General features: G+C 36.4%; 1 protein-coding gene across 3 annotated transcripts in view; it reads left to right on the forward strand.

Moving 5' to 3' along the window:
• LOC115209065 overlaps nucleotides 1-23,029 on the forward strand; it is a 72,535-nt gene that overhangs the window by 24,232 nt on the left and 25,274 nt on the right. For all 3 annotated transcript variants that reach the window (XR_004998163.1, XM_036500910.1, XM_036500909.1), the window contains 7 exons: nucleotides 1,940-1,990; nucleotides 4,493-4,633; nucleotides 11,655-11,797; nucleotides 15,640-15,678; nucleotides 18,210-18,345; nucleotides 20,301-20,407; nucleotides 21,375-21,508. Coding sequence is in view for 2 of the 3 variants with exons in the window: in XM_036500910.1 (XP_036356803.1) it covers nucleotides 1,940-1,990; nucleotides 4,493-4,633; nucleotides 11,655-11,797; nucleotides 15,640-15,678; nucleotides 18,210-18,345; nucleotides 20,301-20,407; nucleotides 21,375-21,508 (751 nt within the window). In the remaining variant the exon portion in view is untranslated. The remainder of the gene's footprint in view (nucleotides 1-1,939; nucleotides 1,991-4,492; nucleotides 4,634-11,654; nucleotides 11,798-15,639; nucleotides 15,679-18,209; nucleotides 18,346-20,300; nucleotides 20,408-21,374; nucleotides 21,509-23,029) is intronic.

The raw sequence follows: 23,029 nt of genomic DNA on the forward strand, positions 1-23,029 counted from the left end.
TAATGTATGGAAGTGGCTCAGAATGCTATCCATTAATCTGCAAATTGATTGGTCAATGTTCGTGTATTACACTCATGTCAACATTACATGAAAAAGTCACATAAAAGTTTTTCTCCATTGAATATGCCATATGACAGTTATAAAAGAGAGAATTGAATAAGTGATATAGTAATTGTTTACCTAAAAGTGTTAGAGATAATTATTGATTATTATTCTGTCAGAGACTAATGTTAACAAGTTCACTCCTGTTGAACATGTTAAAATATATCGCTTCTTTATTAACAAGGTGTGGGGTAAACAAGATAATGAAGTGGGGAGTAAATAAGATAGATGATAGCTGCTTCATAAATTCTGGTTTTCTTAAGTAGAGTGCAAATAGACATTCTACAATAATTTCTTCATAGGAAAGGGCAAAACACATATAACTGATGTTTTTTTATAGCCTCTTCAGTAGTAGCTTGGATTTTTTAATAAAAAAACTTTTGTTATAAATTCTTGTTTGGTTTGGGATATTGTCTGCACATTGATAGAGTGGGAGGACAAAAAATTTAAGAGATTTGGTTTTTGCGCATGTGTCCAGATTTTCAGTTAGTGAAATTAGTCTAGTTTTGGGATCATGTATTTATATATATATATATAGAGAGAGAGACATATTTATACATACATACATACATATATATATATATATATATATATATATATATATATATTTATCAGTTTGGTCAGATTAAAAAACATTCCCTGGTGTTTGATATTTTATGCAAATATCCTCCTCAGAGTTTTTACAGGCATGTTACAACACAACAAGGTATACTGCAAAGAGAGTGGGTGCATCAAGGTCTCCTTGCTTTACTCCATTTTCCATGGTAAAAGAATCAGAAAGCCTACCACCAAAATTAACTCTAGCTTTCATATCTTGATGCAAAGCCTTGATCATGTTTACAAATTTTTCTGGGCAACCTATTTTCCTTAGAATTAGCCACACATTAGCTATCTATCTATCTATCTATCTATCTATCTATCTATCTATCTATATATATATATATATATATATATATATATATATATATATATATATATATATCTAAAGTTAAGGAAGAGGAAAGCAAAAACCAAGGCAGGATATCTACTGACTCAGAAATAGGCTTATCAGTTGGAGCAATCATACTGCATACTTATTAGTTTAGATCATCAGTGGCCTAAACCCTTCCTATTCTGTATATAATATATATATATATAGAGAGAGAGAGAGAGAGAGAAAACCCATCAAGTCAAGTGAAATCACAGTCGTGGCAGATACTAGTGGCATGCAAATGGCATCGTCATCATCATTGTTTGACCGTGGTCGAGACAATGGAATTTACTATGCTACGCCAGACTTCACGGTCCATCATGGCATTATGGAGGTCCGGTTGTTGGATGCCTGTATCCCTGGAGATTACATCAGGGTAGGAGAGTATGCACCCTCTGGTATTGTGAGTAGATGGCTTCCAGAGGAGAAGAGGAGAAATTGCCTCGTTTTCAGCTCTACAACAATGTCCAGCAAACTGGACTCTCCTACCTTTCACAAGAGATGACACAGGTGGTAGTTTCCCATATATTTGCATTTTGGTTGGATGATGTTTCCACGAGAGATTTTGAGCTCTCATAAGGAGGTGAGTGTAGGTTCCATCCAACCGCCTCTCAAGCTTCTTTGATGACGTTATCATGCAAATGGCACCCATGCCAGTAACACGTAAAAGCACCCATTTTTAACTGAATCATTATTAAAGTTTTCTGTCCTTGTGGTAAACCAATTTATTCCATTTTTCGACTGATTATACTCACTATTTGGGGATCTAATCTTATATTTGTATGAATTCATTTTGTTCTTTAAATTTAAAGCTTTTGTATATTACACAAATCAATTTTTTCCTCCATATATGCATTTATTTTTTAGATATCTCCCTGTATGCACATCTCTAACTGAAATTTGCTTAGATTATAATGAGTAAGTAATATTATTTCACATTTCAACAAGAATCACTTCAGTTCAAGATTTTTGTTAACATTGGATATTTTTTCGTCAGTGCTCAATACACAGTTTCAGAGAGTCTCATAAAGCACATTATATATATATATAAGAGACCAAGGTGTATGTTTACCGCTATATATATATATATATATATATATATAAAATGCAAAATGAGACAAGAACATAAAACATCCAGACAGTTAGATGATACAAGGAAGGGTCAACAAAACATCCAGATAGACGATACAAGGAAAACAAGGACGGATCATTCAGAGCTTTCTTTCCTCAGTCGAGTTCCAAATTATCTTTGCAATTTTGGCTGGTTATACTTGAGATTGCTCCAATTTGGCCAGCCCTAAGGAAAAACTAAGCTAAGAGCATTAGATTCCTTGGAAGAAAGCAATGAATGTATATGAAAACAAGGACGGAAAAAACAGAGAAAGTTACGCAAATACAAATAACAGGACATAACAACAGGTGTCTTTCAACTATGGACGAATTAAATTAAGCTGGCTTGTGTGGAAGTAAAGCCTTAGAGCAGGGATACAAGATTTCACAGGCACAGGAAAGAATATAGATGTTGCATGGACAATGGCCGAACCATGAAAGAAAGGTCAGGCTTGGCCGAACACTGGTCACATGGGGAGAGAAGAGAGAGAGGTAGAGGCAAAGGGACAGAAGAAATAAGGAGGGGTGAGAAAAAATGACAGGGACACAGTGAAGTGAAAAGAGGAGGGAAAGTGAACACACATACATATATATAAACACACACATATACACATAAACATATGCATGAATATGTATGAGTGGATGCAGAAAAGTTCCTGGCTTTGTACAAAAGAAAATACAGGAGGATCAGTTAATAATGATTTTATTCAGCATATTCCCCTTTCAGATTCACACCCTTATTGCAGTCGTCCTTCAGTTTTTCTAAGCCCTATAAAAGAACTCAAAAGTTTGGCCTCCAATCAAGCCTTTTGTGATACCCTTAAAACCAGGAACTTTTTCAGTACCCCTTCATATTTATGTGTGTGTGTTGTGTGTGTGTGTGTGTGTAGTTGAAATTTACAGAAAAACAAAAGATGAAGACAGGTGTATAAACAACAAGCAGGTATATTAGTTTGATGTTCAGGAAGGTGAGAAAGTCTTTTATGTTTCAAGCCTACGCTCTTCAACAGAAAGGAGCAGGAGGAAATAAACAGAGAGAATTAAAAAACTTTTAGAGTTAGCGGTCAATCATGGTGACCGGCTGGACAAAGGTAGTTAGGAAAGATTTGTAATCAGGCATGACTGAAAAAGGAGAAAAAGAGAAACAGAATAAAAAAAAAACAATAAGAAAAAGCAGAAAATTCAGAAAAAAGTTCAAAAAGGTTTAATGACTGATCTTTTAAATGAAGCTGAAAAATACCTTCACTCTTCTCTTTACTGGCACTGCATTTTCACAAGTAAATTTGGTAAAATCTTGTCAAATCAGGATGATATAACTAAGTGGAGATCATTCATAGTAGACCTCAGAAATTCACAAAAGACTTGAAAAAATTATTATCCTTTCAGAGAGCAGACCCAAGAAATCTAATATGTTAGAGAACAAAGAACAAGAAGGGAGGTAATTTATAGCAGACCTTCCAAAATCTGCTTCCTCGGAGCTGCCACATTGAATGTTGGTACAATGAAAATCCAGTCAAGTGAAGTTGTTGAAATGTTATAACCCAGATGTGTAGATGTGTGCTGTGTACAAGAGGTGAGATGGAGAAGAACCTCTACTAAACTCTTCATGTGCAGCAGAGGTATAAACTCTTCTGGATAGGTAGCAGTGAAGATATGAGGTGGGTGTAGGCATACTCTTAGTAGAAATATGGGTAGATAAAGTGATTCAGGTAGTTAGAGTATGTGATATGATTGTTAAGCTAAGATTTGTATTAGATTATACAAAAATAACCTTTATCTCAGCATATTCTGTACAAGTTGTACTGACAGATTAACTGAAGAATCATTTCTATGAATCCCTTCTGAGGATTACCTTGATGATGGATGACAAAGACTTTATTATTATTGTGGCTGGTGATTTCAACAAAGATATTGAGATCTAATGGATTTCTTGTATACATGGAAGATATGGCTTTCATTCTAGGAATGAGGTGGTAACAAGGCTTCTGGAGTTCTGTGATGCTAATGACTTGTTAATCTGCAATGGTGACTTAAGAAAACCCACCAGGAACTTGATCACCTATGAATCTGGTGGACACAAAAGCTAAATTGACTACATTCTCACTAGTAAACAGGTTAAGCAGATGCTTGTGTATGCAAAGTCCTTTCCTGGTGAAGAATGTATTTCTCAACATAGGTTAGTCATAAATGACTTTAAACTCTGTTGATGTACAGTTTACAACTTCTGTAGGTTGATATCTGTGGTTAAATATATGTGCACACATACATGCGCATCATAAAATGTAATAAATATGACTGTTTCTCTTTCAGTATGAGTTATACAGATTGCAAATACCTATCTAGTTGCCTCAGCGACAATATTACACTGACATCATTGAGTCTAAGTTACTGTAATTTACCAAAAGAGACTGGTATTTACCTGGGTAAGATCCTTGCCAGCACAGCAGTCAGGTTAGTAACTCTCTCTCTCTCTCTCTCTCTTTTACTTGTTTCAGTCATTTGACTGCAGCCATGCTGGAGCACCGCCTTTAGTCGAGCAAATCGACCCCGGGACTTATTCTTTGTAAGCCCAGTACTTATTCTATCGGTCTCTTTTGCTGAACCACTAAGTGACGGGGACGTAAACACACCAGCATCGGTTGTCAAGCAATGCTAGGGGGACAAACACACAAACACATATGCACACATATATGTATATATACATATATACGACAGGCTTCTTTCAGTTTCCATCTACCAAATCCACTCACAAGGCATTGGTCGGCCCGGGGCTATAGCAGAAGACACTTGCCCAAGATGCCACGCAGTGGGACTGAACCCCGGTCCATGTGGTTGGTTAGCAAGCTACTTACCACACAGCCACTCCTGCGCCTATTACTTAATTCATCTACTTAATTCATCCACCTTATTAATTCTTGTTTATTAAAAGAAAAGTTCATACATTGAATAATATAGTGTCACACTTATCTCTAAAAAGCAGGATAATCACAACCGGAATATGTTTGACTATAGATCTGTTCTCTGAGGCAGGGCTGGGAATAAATAAAAATAACCACAACATCTAAGAAACAGACAAATAAAACAAAACTGTGAAATGTAATATATTTGCTACCACTAATATTGCTTTCATTTGGTTGAGAGTTAATATCTTCCACTTTCAATACTACTATCTCCTTGTCTATGCTGCTAAAACTTTGTTTTTACTGTATAAGGCATTTTGTTTTTATTTTTGTATTCACCTTTTATGGATACATTTTGTGTGCACCATTCTATTATTCCGACTACTCCACCACACCAATAATTATGATAATAATTATTCCCTTAATTGTGAGGAATACCATCTAAATACATTAGTGAAGACAGAAAGCATTCCTAAGTGAACATAAATAATCAGTATTCAATATTTATTTCTTTACTGCCCACAAGGGGCTAAATGCAGAGAGGACAAACAAGGACCGACAAACGGATTAAGTCGATTATATCACCCCAGTGCGTAACTGGTACTTATTTAATCGACCCCGAAAGGATGAAAGGCAAAGTCGACCTCGGCGGAATTTGAACTCAGAACGTAACGGCAGACGAAATACGGCTACGCATTTCGCCCGGTATGCTAACGTTTCTGCCAGCTCGCCGCCTTAGTATTCAATATTAATTATATGTCTTGCAAATAACTTGCACATGCAAGTGCTACCAGTCAAAAGCCCCGTATACCAGAAGCCAGCAAGTGTATGGGGTCATCAGGAGAGAATGCATGCCGTTTCGGGGCCAACCTCTCGACAGCATCAATGCGCACCGGCCCCCCTCACTGATATGAGGCCCCGCTTGCTAGATCAGCTGGTTATCAAATAAAGCTCAGTATCATTCTAGCCATCGCTCATCGTCTCTTTTTAACCAGATCCAGTGGCTAGCCTTCTCCACTGTAGACTGGATATCGGATATGGTGGTATTGACTTTACAATGAGTTAGGCCTAGCGATAACAACCTAAAGTTATATATTTATAAATTCATTGAGGTGGAGGTGGTGATTATGTGCTTGTTCAATTTGTAGAAATACTAGACAAATCTTCCTCAAATCACATCTGACTATCTTAAAAAAATGGAAGAACACATTGGATTATGTAGTTCTAGATAAATAATGTATGAAATAAGGATAGAGTAGTCGTAGTTTTACTTGATCAAGGCTGATTAAAGGTTAAGCAACAACATCCTGTTCATAATAATATTAATTACAATCATTCATTTCCACCCAAGGCCACATGCAAAGGTGTGTATAGTTGATTTAGTTGATCCCAATATCTGAATATTTGGTCAATTTTTAGATGAAAGGAATAGCCAGACTCAGTAGGTTTTGAATCCTAGACACAGCCATTTAGCCCATATCATTTCCCCCTTCTATTAATAATGCTAATGATTTCTTAACCCTTTTGTTACTGTATATATTTTGATATGCTCTGTGTTTCTTTCAATTACTTTAAATATAAGAAAGAATTTAGTAAAATAACTTAGTTATCATTCTGCCTGTGTTAGGAACATAAATTGTGACTAAGGTTTGGTGGAAGATTTTAATTTAAAACTTATGAAAACAAGACATTTGTACTCAGAACTAGAGCCGGTTTCAGCCGGGTTGGTAACGAAAGGGTTAATTTGTTCTAAATCACATATTTTTAGGGAAGGAATATATTTAGTTGAATCGACTCCAGTGATTGTTTAGCATAACTTTATTCCCTTCTTTATGGGTGAATAGTAAAGTCAACACTATTGAACTAAGAATGTAGAAGAGCAATTTCCTTTGATTCTCTACTGCTTCTGTCACTCTACAACCACTGATCTTACAAAAACTTGAAGTAGAGTCAAGTTAATTGACATTTGACTAGTATCTACTTTATCAAGCTTTGCAGGAGGAAAGGCAAAGTTAAATCTGCTGGTGTTTGAACTCAGAACATAAAGATATTAACTCTCTTTTACTCTTTTTACTTGTTTCAGTCATTTGACTGCGGCCATGCTGGAGCACCGCCTTTAGTCAAGCAAATCGACCCTGGGACTTATTCTTTGTAAGCCCAGTACTTATTCTATCGGTCTCTTTTGCCAAACCGCTAAGTGACGGGGACATAAACACACCAGCATCAGCTGTCAAGCAATGCTAGGGGGACAAACACACACACACACACACACACACACACACACATATATATATATATATATATTACAAAATTAGAAAATGGAGAAACATACTTAAATCAATAAAACATCAACTATCAGATGATACCCAATCAATACTTTATTACACCATTACATATCAGTAAAGGCATTATACAAAATATATAGTAAATATAAATAGACAAGGAAATAGAAATATAAAATATAAAATATAATATGTAATTATATCATATCTGACAGCTGTTTCGGCAGTAAGGGCAGTCATACCTCATTTAACCTATAAGCCATAAAGGCAGGTATAAATGAGGCATTAACAAGGATGCCCCATGGCCTCTTCAGAGAATTTAATTTGTTATAATTGTGAAAAAATTATTTTTCCATATACATATAAATATAAAAATATAAAAATGTAAAATATAAAAACTTGTGCATAAACTCCATAATGCTACACATATATAATACTCATTGATACAATAATGCAAGGTAAACAAAACAAAATAAAACAAAATATATATCAGTGTATATATTAATATTAATAAGCACAGTTATTTTACATATTTGGCTAATAGTTCTAAAAACTAACACATAGGGAGATGTATGCACACTACTATTTAAATTAAAATCATACCTATACCTGAAAAATAATAATAATAAACCATAGTTCAGTTCATAAAATTATAAACCTATAAAAGTCAATATAAATTACTATTAGTATTAATAATAATAATAATAATAGATACAGTTAAGTTTGCACCAAGTCCATCCATTCAAAATCGAAATAACTATGAGTTTAGTTATTCTGTCCGCTTGATATTGATTATTCTAGATTAATTCGATTGGCTTGTAGTTTGAAATTTGAATCACAAAAGAAATTTTACGGTTGGTTAGTCAAGAAACGCAAATACGCACACGCACATCCACAGATCAATCGCACATACATACATAATTATATGTATACACACACACATACACTTATACACATACACATCCACAAGCAACCTCTAGCATAAAGATAAATAAATAGGGGAGCAACTATACTGTCATCTAGTCTATCAAAATTATAACTATGCCTCAAATAACAAAAAAGATCCACTCATATATTTCCATAAAATATTTATTTCAAAGATATATATATTTATATATCAATATAACGATGTCGGATGCTATTTCACTAGGTACCCTCCGTATTTAACACCGGTTTTTATCATAGTCAACATAACGGTTACTAGATTTACTGTAATTAGTTATGATTCCATGTATGCTAAGTTATAAAGTATAGATTAATTTTTATATTATAAATATATATCTCTTTTTTACTTATTAAATTCTATGCCATTATAAACAAGATTAGGCATTAAATAATAACAACTGGGGGACTCACTAATGCAATCGTATATAAGAAAATCACAGAAATTAAAAGATTGTAAATACTTAAGTTAAAATGTGATAAAATAAATAAGAAGAAATAATTACGATTATACACATAATATAAGTACAAACCAGTATATATGTATTCATATATTATTAAGAAATAAATGATTGATATGTATGTATAAATCTACACTTATATAAGTAAATAAATAAATAAATAATTAGATGACTTGATATGTATGTATAAATCTACACTTAAATAAGTAAATAAATAAATAAATAAATAAATAATTAGATGACTAAATGCAAAGATAAATACCATAGAGAACCAATTCAGATAAATGCATAGGTACAGGTACACCTAATATATAGTAATGCTAATATGCATATATCCACATATACATAAAAGAGTATAAATGTAAATCAATAACATAAAATAAAGTTAAGATATATATTGAAGAAAGTACCAATATAAACTTAGTATACAGGCTAATACTATGAAAGTTTATACCTGTAGATAGTGAGTAAAAAATTGGATAGATGGATAATTTAATGTACAGATCCAGAAGACTATAAATATAGACTAAATATATAAGGCTGGTAATATTTATAAAGTCTAATGTTTGTAAATGAAAAGGTATATTAGTAAATAGCATAAGATACAAATTAAGGTGAGTACAAAGAAAGACCAAATATACAATATAAACCTGCCAAATAAACACATACAAAAACCTGGATTCTCAACCTAAACAAAACAAACTCCCAAAAAGGCTCTCATATATTGCACAATAGTATTACATTATCTAGAGCTAGGTAACTAACCATGATATTCATATACATTATGCAATATTAGAAAACTTCGAGAATCACATATTACAAGGCAAATACCAAAATGAATGTGTTATTACTTGTCATAGTGTATTTCCTTTAAAAACAAGACAAAAACCCACATACAAAAAACAAAAAACAATTAATACTGGACACATCTATTATTATACATGTGTAGCTACAAAATTATATAAAATTATAAATTTATAAGTTGCAGGCTTTAGAATTATAGAAGACCACTAGTATAGTTAGTTACAGAAGGGAGTTAAAAAATTATTAGTAGAAAAGCTAAGTTCTATCTGAATCTAGAGAAGGTGAACGGTAGTTTATGAATGCAAAAAAAGTTTTTTTCATTTATGTTGTTAATAATATGCCTACCCGCTTTGATAATGAAAAAAATTTCATTAATACATAGAGAGCATTTTTTATTTTTTCCATTATACACAGGTGCTGAAGTTAGTATTTTCAAATTTAATCTAAAATCTAAGTTCTTACTTTTGAGTTCCCAAATGTATGCACTTAACCCTGTAGAGTACATTCTATTTTTATTTCTAAAAGTATATCTGTGATAATTCAGTCTCTGTTTCATGCTATTCATAGTTGCTCCGATATACACCCTACTACTAATTTGTGTATCCACAGTGCATTGGTAAACTACCTCCTTCCTCAGGCATTGATTACCAAACACACATTTATTTCTGTTTCTGAAATTACAATTATTAACAGGTTGAGGTAATCTAAGATTAGTCCCCAATCCTGTACCACCATTCACATTAGAAGTGTTACAATTGTTGTTGTGAATAGTTCAGTTCAAGGTACTTCTTGACCTACTTTTGGGATAAACCCATTGTCCTGTCAGATTCAGGTGGGTAGACTCTGCGACCCCTTTCGGGTGAATTAGAGGTCGTCCTAGACACCCCTTGAAGAGGAGGAAGAATCTGGCAGTAGTAGGAGAGAGATAGAGTATAAGGCTAAGGGACAGATTTGAGGAAGAATTAGCAGTGAGAGAGGATGAGGGGGCAGAGAAGGACAGGCAGAGAGTATGGTAGAGCTGTCATGAGAGGGTGATGGGCAGCAGGCAATAGAGATAGGCAGTAGGGGAGCAGGGCAGTTGGAGAGGAAGTGAGGTCTTGGCAGTCGGTGGTCGGTCCTCGAAGAACACAGTCGGATTCTTGGAAGTTAGGAGCAAGTGGTGGAATCTTAGGAGCAAGTTGGGATGCGAGAGAACTTGGCGGCACAGAAGGAAATATGTACGGAGGAATTAGCGGTACGGAGAGATGGAGTGCGGAATGGGACACTGGCGATTCTAATTAGGAATTAAGGTATTTGATTGTGTATTGATACGTGTCACGGTGTATTGAACAATGAAAAGAACAGTCAAGGACTTGTCGATATGTCGATTATCGAGTTGTGGTATTTATGTTCAGAATTGTGTTGATATGTGTAGAAAAAGATTATAAAGAACTGTGAACGTTATCTGTTGATGTGATTTGGGAAAAGAACTGTGTCTTCGGACGTGTACCTTTGAAATACTGTATATGACTTGTTGTGTCTCCGGACTGTTATATTGTTACATGCATGTTGTTAAATGCTTTGATCTGTGGTATACCCGTATGATGTATTGATTTGTTGTTTGCCTTAAATATCTTGATGTTGTAACCATTGATTGTCATATAAACTAGTTGTTAAATATAAGCCAGTGTTGCCGTGTTGCCTCTTTTGGTGTCTCTCTCGGGTTGCCTCTCTGTGTCTCTGTTGCCTTGCTGCGGTTGTGTCTCTCTCTCTCCTCTCTCCGACGAGTTTCCGTGGCGAGAACATTCGCTGATCGAGTCGGGCCTGTCTGAGGGATTCCGTACAGTTTTCGGAGGTCCCCCGTTGTAACCATATATATATACATATATACGACAGGCTTTTTTCAGTTTCTGTCTACCAAATCCACTCACAAGGCATTGGTCGGCCCGGGGCTATAGCAGAAGACACTTGTCCAAAATGCCACGCAGTGGGACTGAACCCGGAACCATGTGGTTGGTTAGCAAGCTACTTACCACACAGCCACTCCTGCGCCTATTAACTAATCCTTTTTTTTTTTCTAGTCTTCTGCTGTTACTTCTTTCAGTAGCCTGTATGTCAATGGTAATAACCTCCAGGGAGATGGTATAATGGAGTTGGTTAGAACATGTGCTAAACAAGCTGAATATGACTTTGCTGAGAAAATGTCGCTCTCTAAAGAGGTGACTGTGAAGCCAACAACTCCAAAAGGTGAGAAACTTTTTATTTGTATTTGTGTGTGCATGGATGGAAGCACTCCGTTGGTTACGACGATGAGGGTTCCAAATCAACAGAACAGCCTGCTCGTGAAATTAACGTGTAAGTGGCTGAGCACTCCACAGACACGTGCACCCTTAACGTAGTTCTCGGGGATATTCAGTGTGACACAGAGAGTGACAAGGCCGGCCCTTGAAATACAGGTACAACAGAAACAGGAAGTAAGAGCGAGAGAAAGTTGTGGTGAAAGAGTACAGCAGGGATCACCACCATCCCCTGCCGGAGCCTCGTGGTGCTTTTAGGTGTTTTCGCTCAATAAACACTCACAACGCCCGGTCTGGGAATCGAAACCGCGATCCTATGACCGTGAGTCCACTGCCCTAACCACTGGGCCATTGCGCCTCCACTGTGTGTGCATATATGCATGTATGAGCAACAATTTCAGTAAGGAATTTAACATACAGGTTGCTATCCATTTATCCATTAGGATTTGGTTTTCAGCCTTTATTATTTATTATAGTCATCCAGGTTGTATCAGGGGTGTTCAAGAGTGGTTATACATGGAAGCTTATATATGCAAAATTACAATAGTTCTGAATATTAAAGAAGTTCTAAACATGGGCAGAGAGAAGAATTAAAAGATCTAGTAGAAACAAAAATCTTAGTAAGAAAGAATAGAAAACTTTAGTATCATGTTGGAAGAACTCTTGCTTTACATGCAGAAAAAGAAAGGTAAAATTCTATATTGTGTACTCAATGTAAACTGTAGGTGCAGTAGAATCTGTATCGACCACGTGTATCTCGTGACAGCCTTCATGCATCAGTCGCGGGTACGTCCACGTGTACGTGGGCGATACCACGAGCTTCGGTTCGTTCTTTAGATATCGGGCACGGTAGCGCAGCGGAGCACCGGGCGACCGGTGCAGGCCTGCCGCTGGCGGCCCCGCGGCACGTAGACGAACAGGGAAAGCAAGGTGGTGTGAAGGCTAGCTGATAGAGAGGAGGAAGTTCATATGTAACAGATGCAAAGGAGTTACAACATTGATGTAATACTTTCAAATATCAGAAAAGCTCCCTAAAAGTATCAACTACTTTTAGGGAGCTTTTCTGGCATTTATTAGATGGGCACTCTTCTCATTTTAGCCTTTCTTAAGAGGTAGCCATAGCTAATATACATAACATTGGTATTCTTGCTGACATTAGGGATCTTTATATTTATTTACTCTTTTACTCTTTTACTTGTTTCAGTCATTTGACTGCGGCCATACTGGAGCACCGCCTTTAGTCGAGCAAATCGACCCTGGGACTTATTCTTTGTAAGCCAAGTACTTATTATATCAGTCTCTTTTGCCGAACCGCTAAGTGATGGGGACATAAACACACCAGATCGGTTGTCAATGCTAGGGAGACAAACACAGACACACAAACACACACACATATATGACAGGCTTCTTTCAGTTTCCGTCTACCAAATCCACTCATAAGTGGTCGGCCCGAGGCTATAGTAGAAGACACTTGCCCAAGGTGCCACGCAGTGGGACTGAACCTGGAACCATGTGGTTGGTAAACAAGCTACTTACCACACAGCCACTCCTGCGCCTTATCTATTTATTGATAATAATTTTAACAGCGTGTATTGTACCAAATGCAGCTGGTGTTGGAGAATGAATGACTGAATGATGGCAAATTTAATGAAAGGGAAAAGTAATCTATGAATGTTAGTAAAGCACAGCCCTACCTTTCTCATTATCCACAAGTACAGACATCATCAGGCTGTAATGAACTAACAACTAAGAAGCTTTACCACCAAAGATCTTCCTGATCCCTTAATGTGGCTGGAACTTGTGAGAGTGGGAGATCCAAGAAGACATGGGACAAAGTGGTGAAGACCAGTATCAGGGGCTTGAACCTCATGAAGGAGATGACAAAGGACTGAGATTACTGGTGATATGAAGTTTTTGAGAAGATTCTCCCACCTCAGTGAAATTGGTTTCTGGTAGTACTGTATGTGTGTGTATGCATATATATATGAGAGAGAAGCACTCCGTCGGTTACGACGACGAGGGTTCCGGTTGATCCGAATCAACGGAACAGCCTGCTCGTGAAATTAACGTGTAAGTGGCTGAGCACTCCACAGACATGTGTACCCTTAACGTAGTTCTCGGGGATATTCAGCGTGACACAGAGAGTGACAAGGCCGGCCCTTTGAAATACAGGTACAACAGAAACAGGAAGTAAGAGTGAGAGAAAGTTGTGGCGAAAGAGTACAGCAGGGATCACCACCATCCCCTGCCGGAGCCTCGTGGAGCTTTTAGGTGTTTTCGCTCAATAAACACTCACAACGCCCGGTCTGGGAATCGAAACCGCGATCCTATGACCGCGAGTCCGCTGCCCTAACCACTGGGCCATTGCGCCTCCACTATATATATATATACACACACACACACACACTCTCACATACACACACATATTCACAACTGAGTCTTCACCTAATTTCTTTCGTCCCCAAGACATCACCATCCATCATCTCTGTCTGAGATGTAACTCTTCCTTGATACCACTTATTTTTCTTACTACCTGGGACCCTTTTGCTTGTTATCCATCCTTCATTCATTAATACTGTTCTCGCCACACACAATTTCTTTGATCACCCACTACACTGAACCACTAAATTACCTCTTCTTTATCACCATACATCTTTCAGTCACACCCTATGCCTACTTCTCTCTTCTTCTTCACTCTCCTGCAACCTACCTAAACACATATCATCACTCCCACATCGTTTCCCTGTCTACTGGATCATCATTACTATTCTGTTACTCCATCCACACCATCAGTCATCTTCTACTCACCTTACCTCTCTAACTCATACAATATTAGTCATCCACCATTCATTACATCTTTGCTTTTTTTTTTTGCTTTTTTACTTGTTTCAGTCATTTGACTGCTGCCATGCTGGAGCACCACCTTTAGTCGAGCAAATCGACCCCGGGACTTATTCTTTGTAAGCCCAGTACTTATTCTATCGGTCTCTTTTGCCGAACCGCTAAGTGACGGGAACGTAAACACATCAGCATCGGTTGTCAAGCAATGCTAGGGGGACAAACACAGACACACAAACACACACACACATATACATATATATATATATATATATACGACAGGCTTCTTTCGGTTTCCATCTACCAAATCCACTCACATGGTATTGGTCGGCCCGGGGCTATAGCAGAAGACACTTGCCCAAGATGCCGCGCAGTGGGACTGAACCCAGAACCATGTGGTTGGTTAGCAAGCTACCTACCACACAGCCACTCCTGTCCAATCTTTACAATGATTGCCTACCACCCTCATTCATTTCCCTTTTCCCTTGTAAATTCTATTCACCCACACTCCTGATTCCATTTTTCTTCTACCTAGAGGGTCCACCTTGGCATCTCGACACCATTATTTTTATCACTTTCAAGCTCTACCCAGTCGCTTCTACCCTGCCTTCTAAAATATGAGTAGTCATGTAGCTCGTCTACTGCAAGGGGCCAGTTTTAAGACAATCTCCATATCTTATTGATATTTCAAGTTAGCTGGCAAAATTATTAATATGCCAACATTTCATCCATTTTTACATTCTGGGTTCAAACTCCTCTGAGGTCAACTTTGCCTTTCGTCCTTTCAGTGGTTGATAAAGTAAGTACCATTTGAACACTGGAGGTCAGTGCCATCAACAAATGCGTTCTCCTTGAACTTGTTAACCTTGTGCCAAAATTTGAAGTCAGTATTTCGAGTTTGTCCATATGTTTTTGTCCAGGATCTGACTGTTAATTTCAATTATATATTTTCAGCTTCACCTGCTAAAAAAGACAAACAGAAGAAAAAAAAAGGTATTTATCAAGATTCTAAATTTCTCATATGACAGCTGGATCTGTCTCAAACAATGTCAGATTTTGCTGTGATGTGGTCCGCCTGGTGTGCTTTCGATCAGGTGTCAGAAGACATGGCACCCACCTAGCAGAAACCTTCATCACATCAAGTTCATTGCGCAGAATATTCTTAAGGGGTAGGTTATAGAAATCTTGGGATGTCAAAGTGCCAGAATACCATAGCTAGTGTAAACAACGTGAATTGGATAAAAGTCAGCAGCACGTGTACACTAGTTTTATTAAAAATATTCTCATTACAAAGATTGGCTGAAATTTTCATTGGCTGATCAGAATACTCTTGTGGAATGTGACAAAATAAGGTTTATTTTTTAATATAGTCCCCTTTGTGGTCCACACAATTTCTCCAGCGATGTTGTTGTACTTGGATCCCATTAGTGAAGAAAATTTCATTCTGTTGGTCAAAAATGTCATCAACAGCAGATATGGCATCATCATCATTGTGATACTGGTTCCTAGCCAAATGGTTTTTAATGTTGGAATAGATGGTAATCAGATGGGGCCAAATCAGGAGAATAGTAAGGATTAACAGGTTCAAAACACAGTCATGCACGACAACCACTGAAACCAAAGACTTGTGTGCTGGAGCATTGTCCTAATGAAACAAGACCCCTTTCAGCAGTTTCCCTGAGCATTTGGTCTTGCTAGTCTTTCATAACCGCCTCAGTAAGTTAGCATTGATGGTGTGGCTCTTTTGAAAATAGTCAATAAATACAAGGATTTTGCATCCCTGCAGATGAAATGACATTGGCCTTCTTTAGAGCAGGTCAGGAGGGGTGTTTCCACTGCATGGATTGTCTCTGTCTCTGTCTCAAAGTGATGGACCCAACACTCATCCTGGGTTAAAAAAACATTCAAAGAAAACAGCTGGACCTGCCTCAAATAATGTCAGATTTTGCTGTGATGTGGTCCGCCTGGTGTACTTTCAATCAGGTGTCAGAAGACATGGCACCCACCAAGCAGAAACCTTCATCGTATCAAGTTCATTGCGCAGAATATTCTCTAGTCTCACAAGGAATATGCTAATAATATTGGCTATTTGATTTATAATCAATCACCTGTAAAGATGATCAATGTTTTCCTCAATGGTGGCAGTTGCAGGACATCCAGACCTTGGGTCATCTTCCAGACTCTCCTTTTCCCTCCTTCAAGCTGCCTACTTTTGCACTCTCTTTACTCTTTTACTTGTTTCAGTCATTTGACTGCAGCCGTGCTGGAGCACCGAGGCTATAGTAGAAGATACTTGCCCAAGGTGCCACGCAGTGGGACTGAACCTGGAACCATGTGGCTGGTAAACAAGCTACCTACCACACAGCCACTCCTGCACCTATTGATAGACACTGTTGATAATGCTGGAGTGTCATCCCCTAATGTAGCAACCATGTCAGTATAAATGTCTTTGGGAGCTTAACCCTGTTTCCGCAGGTACTTCATAAGACCACAATGCCAAATTTTATCCATTTTCAAGAGAATTCACTACAAATTACTTTTGAAGTCTTCTTTGAACAGTCAGGTGTCAGTTTACTTGGAAAGAAACAATAGTTATTGATAAAAAAAAAAGTTGAAATTAATGCATGCAAGATTCTACAGCTCTAGCATCACTCCTTCATTGTAAGCCTATGAACTTTCCAACCCACTTTCACACAATTGTTTATTAATAGCATATCTATATATATAAAAGTGAAGTTGTGTGTCTGCCTCCTACGATTTAGATTCCTAACTACTCCCACATTTTGCGGTGCAGTGTAACCAAAACCGGGTATCTTATAGTCGTGATTCATATCGAGCCCTTCTGGGTATTAGCGTGAGTCTACGATGAGTCTACGATTTAAAAAAAATTTACCATCATTTTTTCCCATTTTTAATGCATTTTTTTGCTATTATATAAGGGAAGTAACTCTCTAAAAATGTATTATTAAATCTCACAACGTAAAAAGCTACAGTAACACCCCCCCCCCTTTGTGGTTAGCCATATTGAGATGGCTATTATACTTTACATCTCTAAAAATGCTTATATAGTTATTTCCCTTATAAACCCGAGCAACGCCGGGCGATACTGATAGTTGTGAATGAATTATCAATTTTGCAGTTCACATCTGCTGTCAGTACTCGGTAATGTCTAGTAGTTTATTATGACTTGTACACATAACTACTTTGACTCCTATTGTAAATAAGTTTATGGTTTTAGTGTAAAAGTATATGAATAAATACAAAGATTGGATTAAATTATTTTTAAATGATCTTATAGTAATTCTAATGTTTGGTATTGCTAGCCTTTCTTATGGTAGATGTATAACTTGATTCATGTAATTTTGCTGAATGGACACAATTTCCTACTTCATTCAGTAATGGTGTTTGTTTTCTAGGGAGGGTCATAATTTAATGGAAATATTTGTAAATGAAATTTCCTGCATGTAAAAAAGCTAATTAGATTCCATTCATTAATTTCTTTCCCTTCTTATTTTTCCAAAAAGCTAAAAAGAAAAAACCAACCCCTCTTCCGAAGGCTGGTCCTTGGGTTGTAAAACTTCATGCAGCAGACAATGGTTTTCAATTACAGAATCCTGGTGGTGGAGCTAATGTAATTGACTGTATGCAGCATATCAGAAAGTAAGAATAATGTTGTAAACAGAGAGTCAGTAGAATATTTTATCAGTTACATTATTTAATTGTTTGGAGTTCAGAGTTTTATTTAACACATTGTCTTTACTAGTAAAATAAGTGCCACTTGAAAAAGGTCAATATTATCTTATTTAATTTGTTTCTTTAATCTAACCTGTGTACTTATATAATAAACCCATATGGAAAAGAAATAACTTCTATGCAAATGATGAACTATTTTGACTTCTTTTAAGTAACAAGTGTAAAAAACACCTGGTCATGAAACTTAACAAAAAATGATGGAATTGTAGATGTGCTTCAATGAAAGATGCTTTACTGTACTGTCCAGATTATGTGAGCATGGAAATAGATAGAAAACCATTTATGGTAATGATAATGGTTATGAGGATGAATTTTATATGTACGGAATTTATGTGGGCTAATAACATAAGAGCATCTCCATATTTTCAGAGAAAATAAAAGTCATCAACATATTATGAACTTTAATGGTGAACTTCTCAAGGATAGCTTTGGTGCTTTCATATCAATTAAGAACCCAAAATTTTAGTCAACATGCTTCAAACAGGTTAATAACATGGGAAGCATAAAATTGCCGGTGGCACGTTAAAAGCACCATCCGATCGTGGCCGTTGCCAGCCTCACCTGGCCTCCGTAACGGTGGCACGTAAAAAACACCATCCAATTGTGGCCGTTTGCCAGCCTCGTCTGGCACCTGTACTGGTGGCATGTAAAAAGCACCCACTACACTCACGGAGTGGTTGGCGTTAGGAAGGGCATCCAGCCGTAGAAACATTGCCAAATCAGACTGGGCCTGGTGCAGCCTTCTGGCTTCCCAGACCCCAGTTGAACTGTCCAACCCATGCTAGCATGGAAAGCGGATGCTAAACGATGATGATGATGATGATGAAAACTGCATGAATATTATTGAAGGCTAAAACTGGATGGCATATTGTTTATGATACACAAATTTGGAGTAACTGACATATATATGGAAACTACAAGTATTTATATTATTGAATCAAGTAATCTTTACTGCTTTTATAATACTTCATTCCCCAAATATAATGTAATGTAGTTCATGTTTAGACTTTTACAGCTTTAAATTCAAGAAGGAAATTGAGATCTTTTCGGTTTGAACAGCAGTTTTTTCTAGCGGTGTCATATGAAATTGTCACCCATAATTATAACCCTAGTATCGATCTATTGCATTTCAATCTGTTTTAGGGTTAGGGTTAGGGGTGGGAGAAGGGTATCTTTGTTTCTTCACAAATGTAAATAAACCTAATCTGTTTCTTAAACAAGGGACATATTCATATGGCACAGAATGTTATTTACCTCAATGGACGTCAGTGATTGGTTGAAATTGCAGAAATTGAAGAAAAAAAACAACAAATATGTTACAAACTATAGAATTTTCTCAATAAAGCCAAGAGAAAAAGATGTTTTATAAACACATTCTACCAGTATACGAAGTTTAAAATTTTTTAGTTACCTAGAAATCATGTTAAAAACTGCCGTTCAAACCGAAAAGATCTGGAAATTGTGTTCTTGACAACAGAAATAAATAATTACCATAAACAGTAGTAATCTCACCTACTTGTATATAACCTTTAAATATCTTATAATCTTTAATAAGCTGTTAAAACCACTGAAATCTTTGCCCTGATGTGATGTGTTGAAGAACACTAAAACTGGAAGATTCCATATATTTCCTGACTGTTGGCTATAGCTAAGAATCATAAATACGAGTATATGAAAGAAATAGTTCAAATGAGATTTAAACTTGTCACAGATTTTACTAAAATAGGCTATGGAAATATTTTTTCCGTTCCAGATTAATTTGAAAAAGAAAACCCAAAAAACTTCTGTTTAAAAAACATTCTGTATGATGCCAAGCTAGATCAGAGATGATATTAAATAACTTATAAAATTCTCATTTTCAGGTTGATAGTCTTTTCGGAATACTTACGAGAACTAAATCTCTATGGTAATCACATTGGGAATCTTGGAAGTCAGATGTTGTTGGAATCCCTTCAAGCAAGACAAAAGGGTAGTTGTTTATTAAATACTGAAATATTTTCAATTTATCACTCTCTTTTCCTTGAAATTATTTTTTAAACTATTTAAAAAATATCGTTTTTATAAATGAAGGTATGATTTTTTTTCATATTTTTAAAACAAAAGAGAAAGAAATGTAAATTTAAGAAAATAAATGTATAAAGATATTTTATGCCTTTCACTTTACTTAAAAAAAACCCTAATAAAATGAATTGAATTCTAGTAAGAAGATTCTTTTCCTTGCTATGGAAATGAAATGAACTTCTAAGATTTGTGTGTGTGTGTGTGTGTGTGTGTGTGTTTGTGTGTTAACAAAGCTACCAGTAGTTCTGTGTGAAAGGAATATCCACATTTCTCCAAGCAGTCCACTTAAAAATGCTGATAATTCCCTAATCATTGGTAGCTCTGTTAATCCACAAATAAAGAATATTTATCCATCAAATACAGTACTGAGCACTCATTCTTACTGTTTGATACAATCATATATGTATACATATATATGTGTGTGTGCATGTGTGTATGTATGTACATATTAAAGTATGCAGTATCCTACCAATCACACAGGACATTACCAGCCAACTCTGATGAGTGCAGTTATTAGTTTACCTAACATCATGTGTGAAACCAATTGGTAAGATAGGCTGTTGTACTCTTGATATTTTGTATGGATTTTGAGATTATTCTGAAAATCAATTACTTTATCATCACTCTTCTTCCCTCCCTACCACACACAGAATAATGCTTTGCATTCATAAAATTTCAATCTAATGAAATATAATCTATTAGAATATAAAGACAAAATACGCAGCCAAAAGTTACCTAACCAACCAATACTTTATGTTTGTAGTGGTAGGTACTATAGTTAGGCTGATGGATCTAGCACAAGTCAATATAGAAATAGCATATATTAAAATAATTATGATAATGACAAATTAAACATTTTCAAAAATTTTTTCTAGCAAAACTGCCTCCCCTAAAGATGCGCTCTTCATATAGAATACGCCTGCCAAATATATACATGCCTTTACTGAAACTGAGCACAGGAAATCCAAACTTAAGGAAAAGGAAAAAATTAAAATCCAAAAAGAAATAGGTAATGTGATTTTTCAAAATTGATCTTTCATTATTTTCATATTCTTTTAGGGTCATTTTTGCACATACATAACCTTTATTTCAGAGTTTGCAGTCCAATAACTTTTGCTGATTTATCCATATATAATGCTACCTTTAGAGAATTCATGAAGGTTAACGATTGTTTAGATTGGAGTGGAGGGTAATTTTTTCTATATCCACTTCATCATTGTCAAACCAATACAGTTGACATGTACCACTAGTCTCCTCTGCTGTTAATCTCACAAAAAAATTTATTTATCATCATCATCGTTTAACATCTGCCTTTATATACATATTTGACAGTTTGACTTTACTGTGATTCATGTTTGTTGGAATTTTTTATCAAAACATATTTAGTAAAGTCTTTGCTTGGATAGAATATGGCTTCCTCTATAAATCTCAAACTTTCTGCCTATTTTGTCATGTTATAAAGATTGAACTCAGAATATATTGCTGCTAAAGCATTCCTAAATAATGTTCTTTTCATCAGAGCTGAAACAGCTTTCTGTAATCTAAACTTTTAGGCTTTCAGCGCCGCCTCGACTGGCTTCTGTGCCGGTGGCACATAAAAAGCACCATCCGAACGTGGCCGATGCCAGCGCCGCCTTGGCTGGCTTCCGTGCCGGTGGCACGTTAAAAGCACCAACCGATCGTAGCCGATGCCAGACTCCCATGGCACCTGTACCGGTGGCACGTAAAAAGCACCCACTATACTCGCGGAGTGGTTGGCGTTAGGAAGGGCATCTAGCTGTAGAAACACTGCCAGATCAGACTGGAGCCTGGTGCAGCCTTCTGGCTTCCCAAACCCTGGTCGAACCATCCAACCCGTGCTAGCGCGGAAAACGGACGTTAAACGATGATGATGATGATGATGATGATTAGGAAAAGGAAATTTTAGCATAAAGAAAAAGTGAGACAGCTTATTGAGGACACAGACAAAATTAAAAGAGCTAAATTAACAAATCTTATGAAACAGTGTACAATTTGCATGGATCATATAATAGTTACTGTCGTAGAATTTATTTTTGTTAAAGTCAAAATTTTTCTTTCCTTCAAATTTCATATATATATTAAAGCCACTAATTTGGCCAGCCATGTAAGGGGCTTGAAGACCAACTCCACGCCACATAGAATTAAGTGGAGAATCATAGAAAATTTCATACCATATATTAATGAATCTAAAAAAATGCAAGTTATGCATAGATGAAAAGTCACACATACTTTTTAGATCTAAGAATTCCACCACACTGCTGAATTCCAGATCAGAAATTGTCAGCAGATGTGAACATATGGACATGTTTCTTTTGGTGAGCTGGAGATCACCACCCTCTCCAGATTGAGGAGACTTTAGATCCCTTCCATTAATTCTACATCAATTAGCTTTATGGCTTTACAGTCTAAAGGAACATAACTCTAAGTCTTTTTTTTTCTCCTTTCTTTCAGCCTTCCACTTTATGTATCCACCTTCCTCTCATTTTTTCTCATGATTTGTCTTATTCTA

This window comes from Octopus sinensis, linkage group LG3 (genome assembly GCF_006345805.1).
Source record: "Octopus sinensis linkage group LG3, ASM634580v1, whole genome shotgun sequence".
Classification (NCBI taxonomy): Eukaryota; Metazoa; Mollusca; class Cephalopoda; order Octopoda; family Octopodidae; genus Octopus; species Octopus sinensis.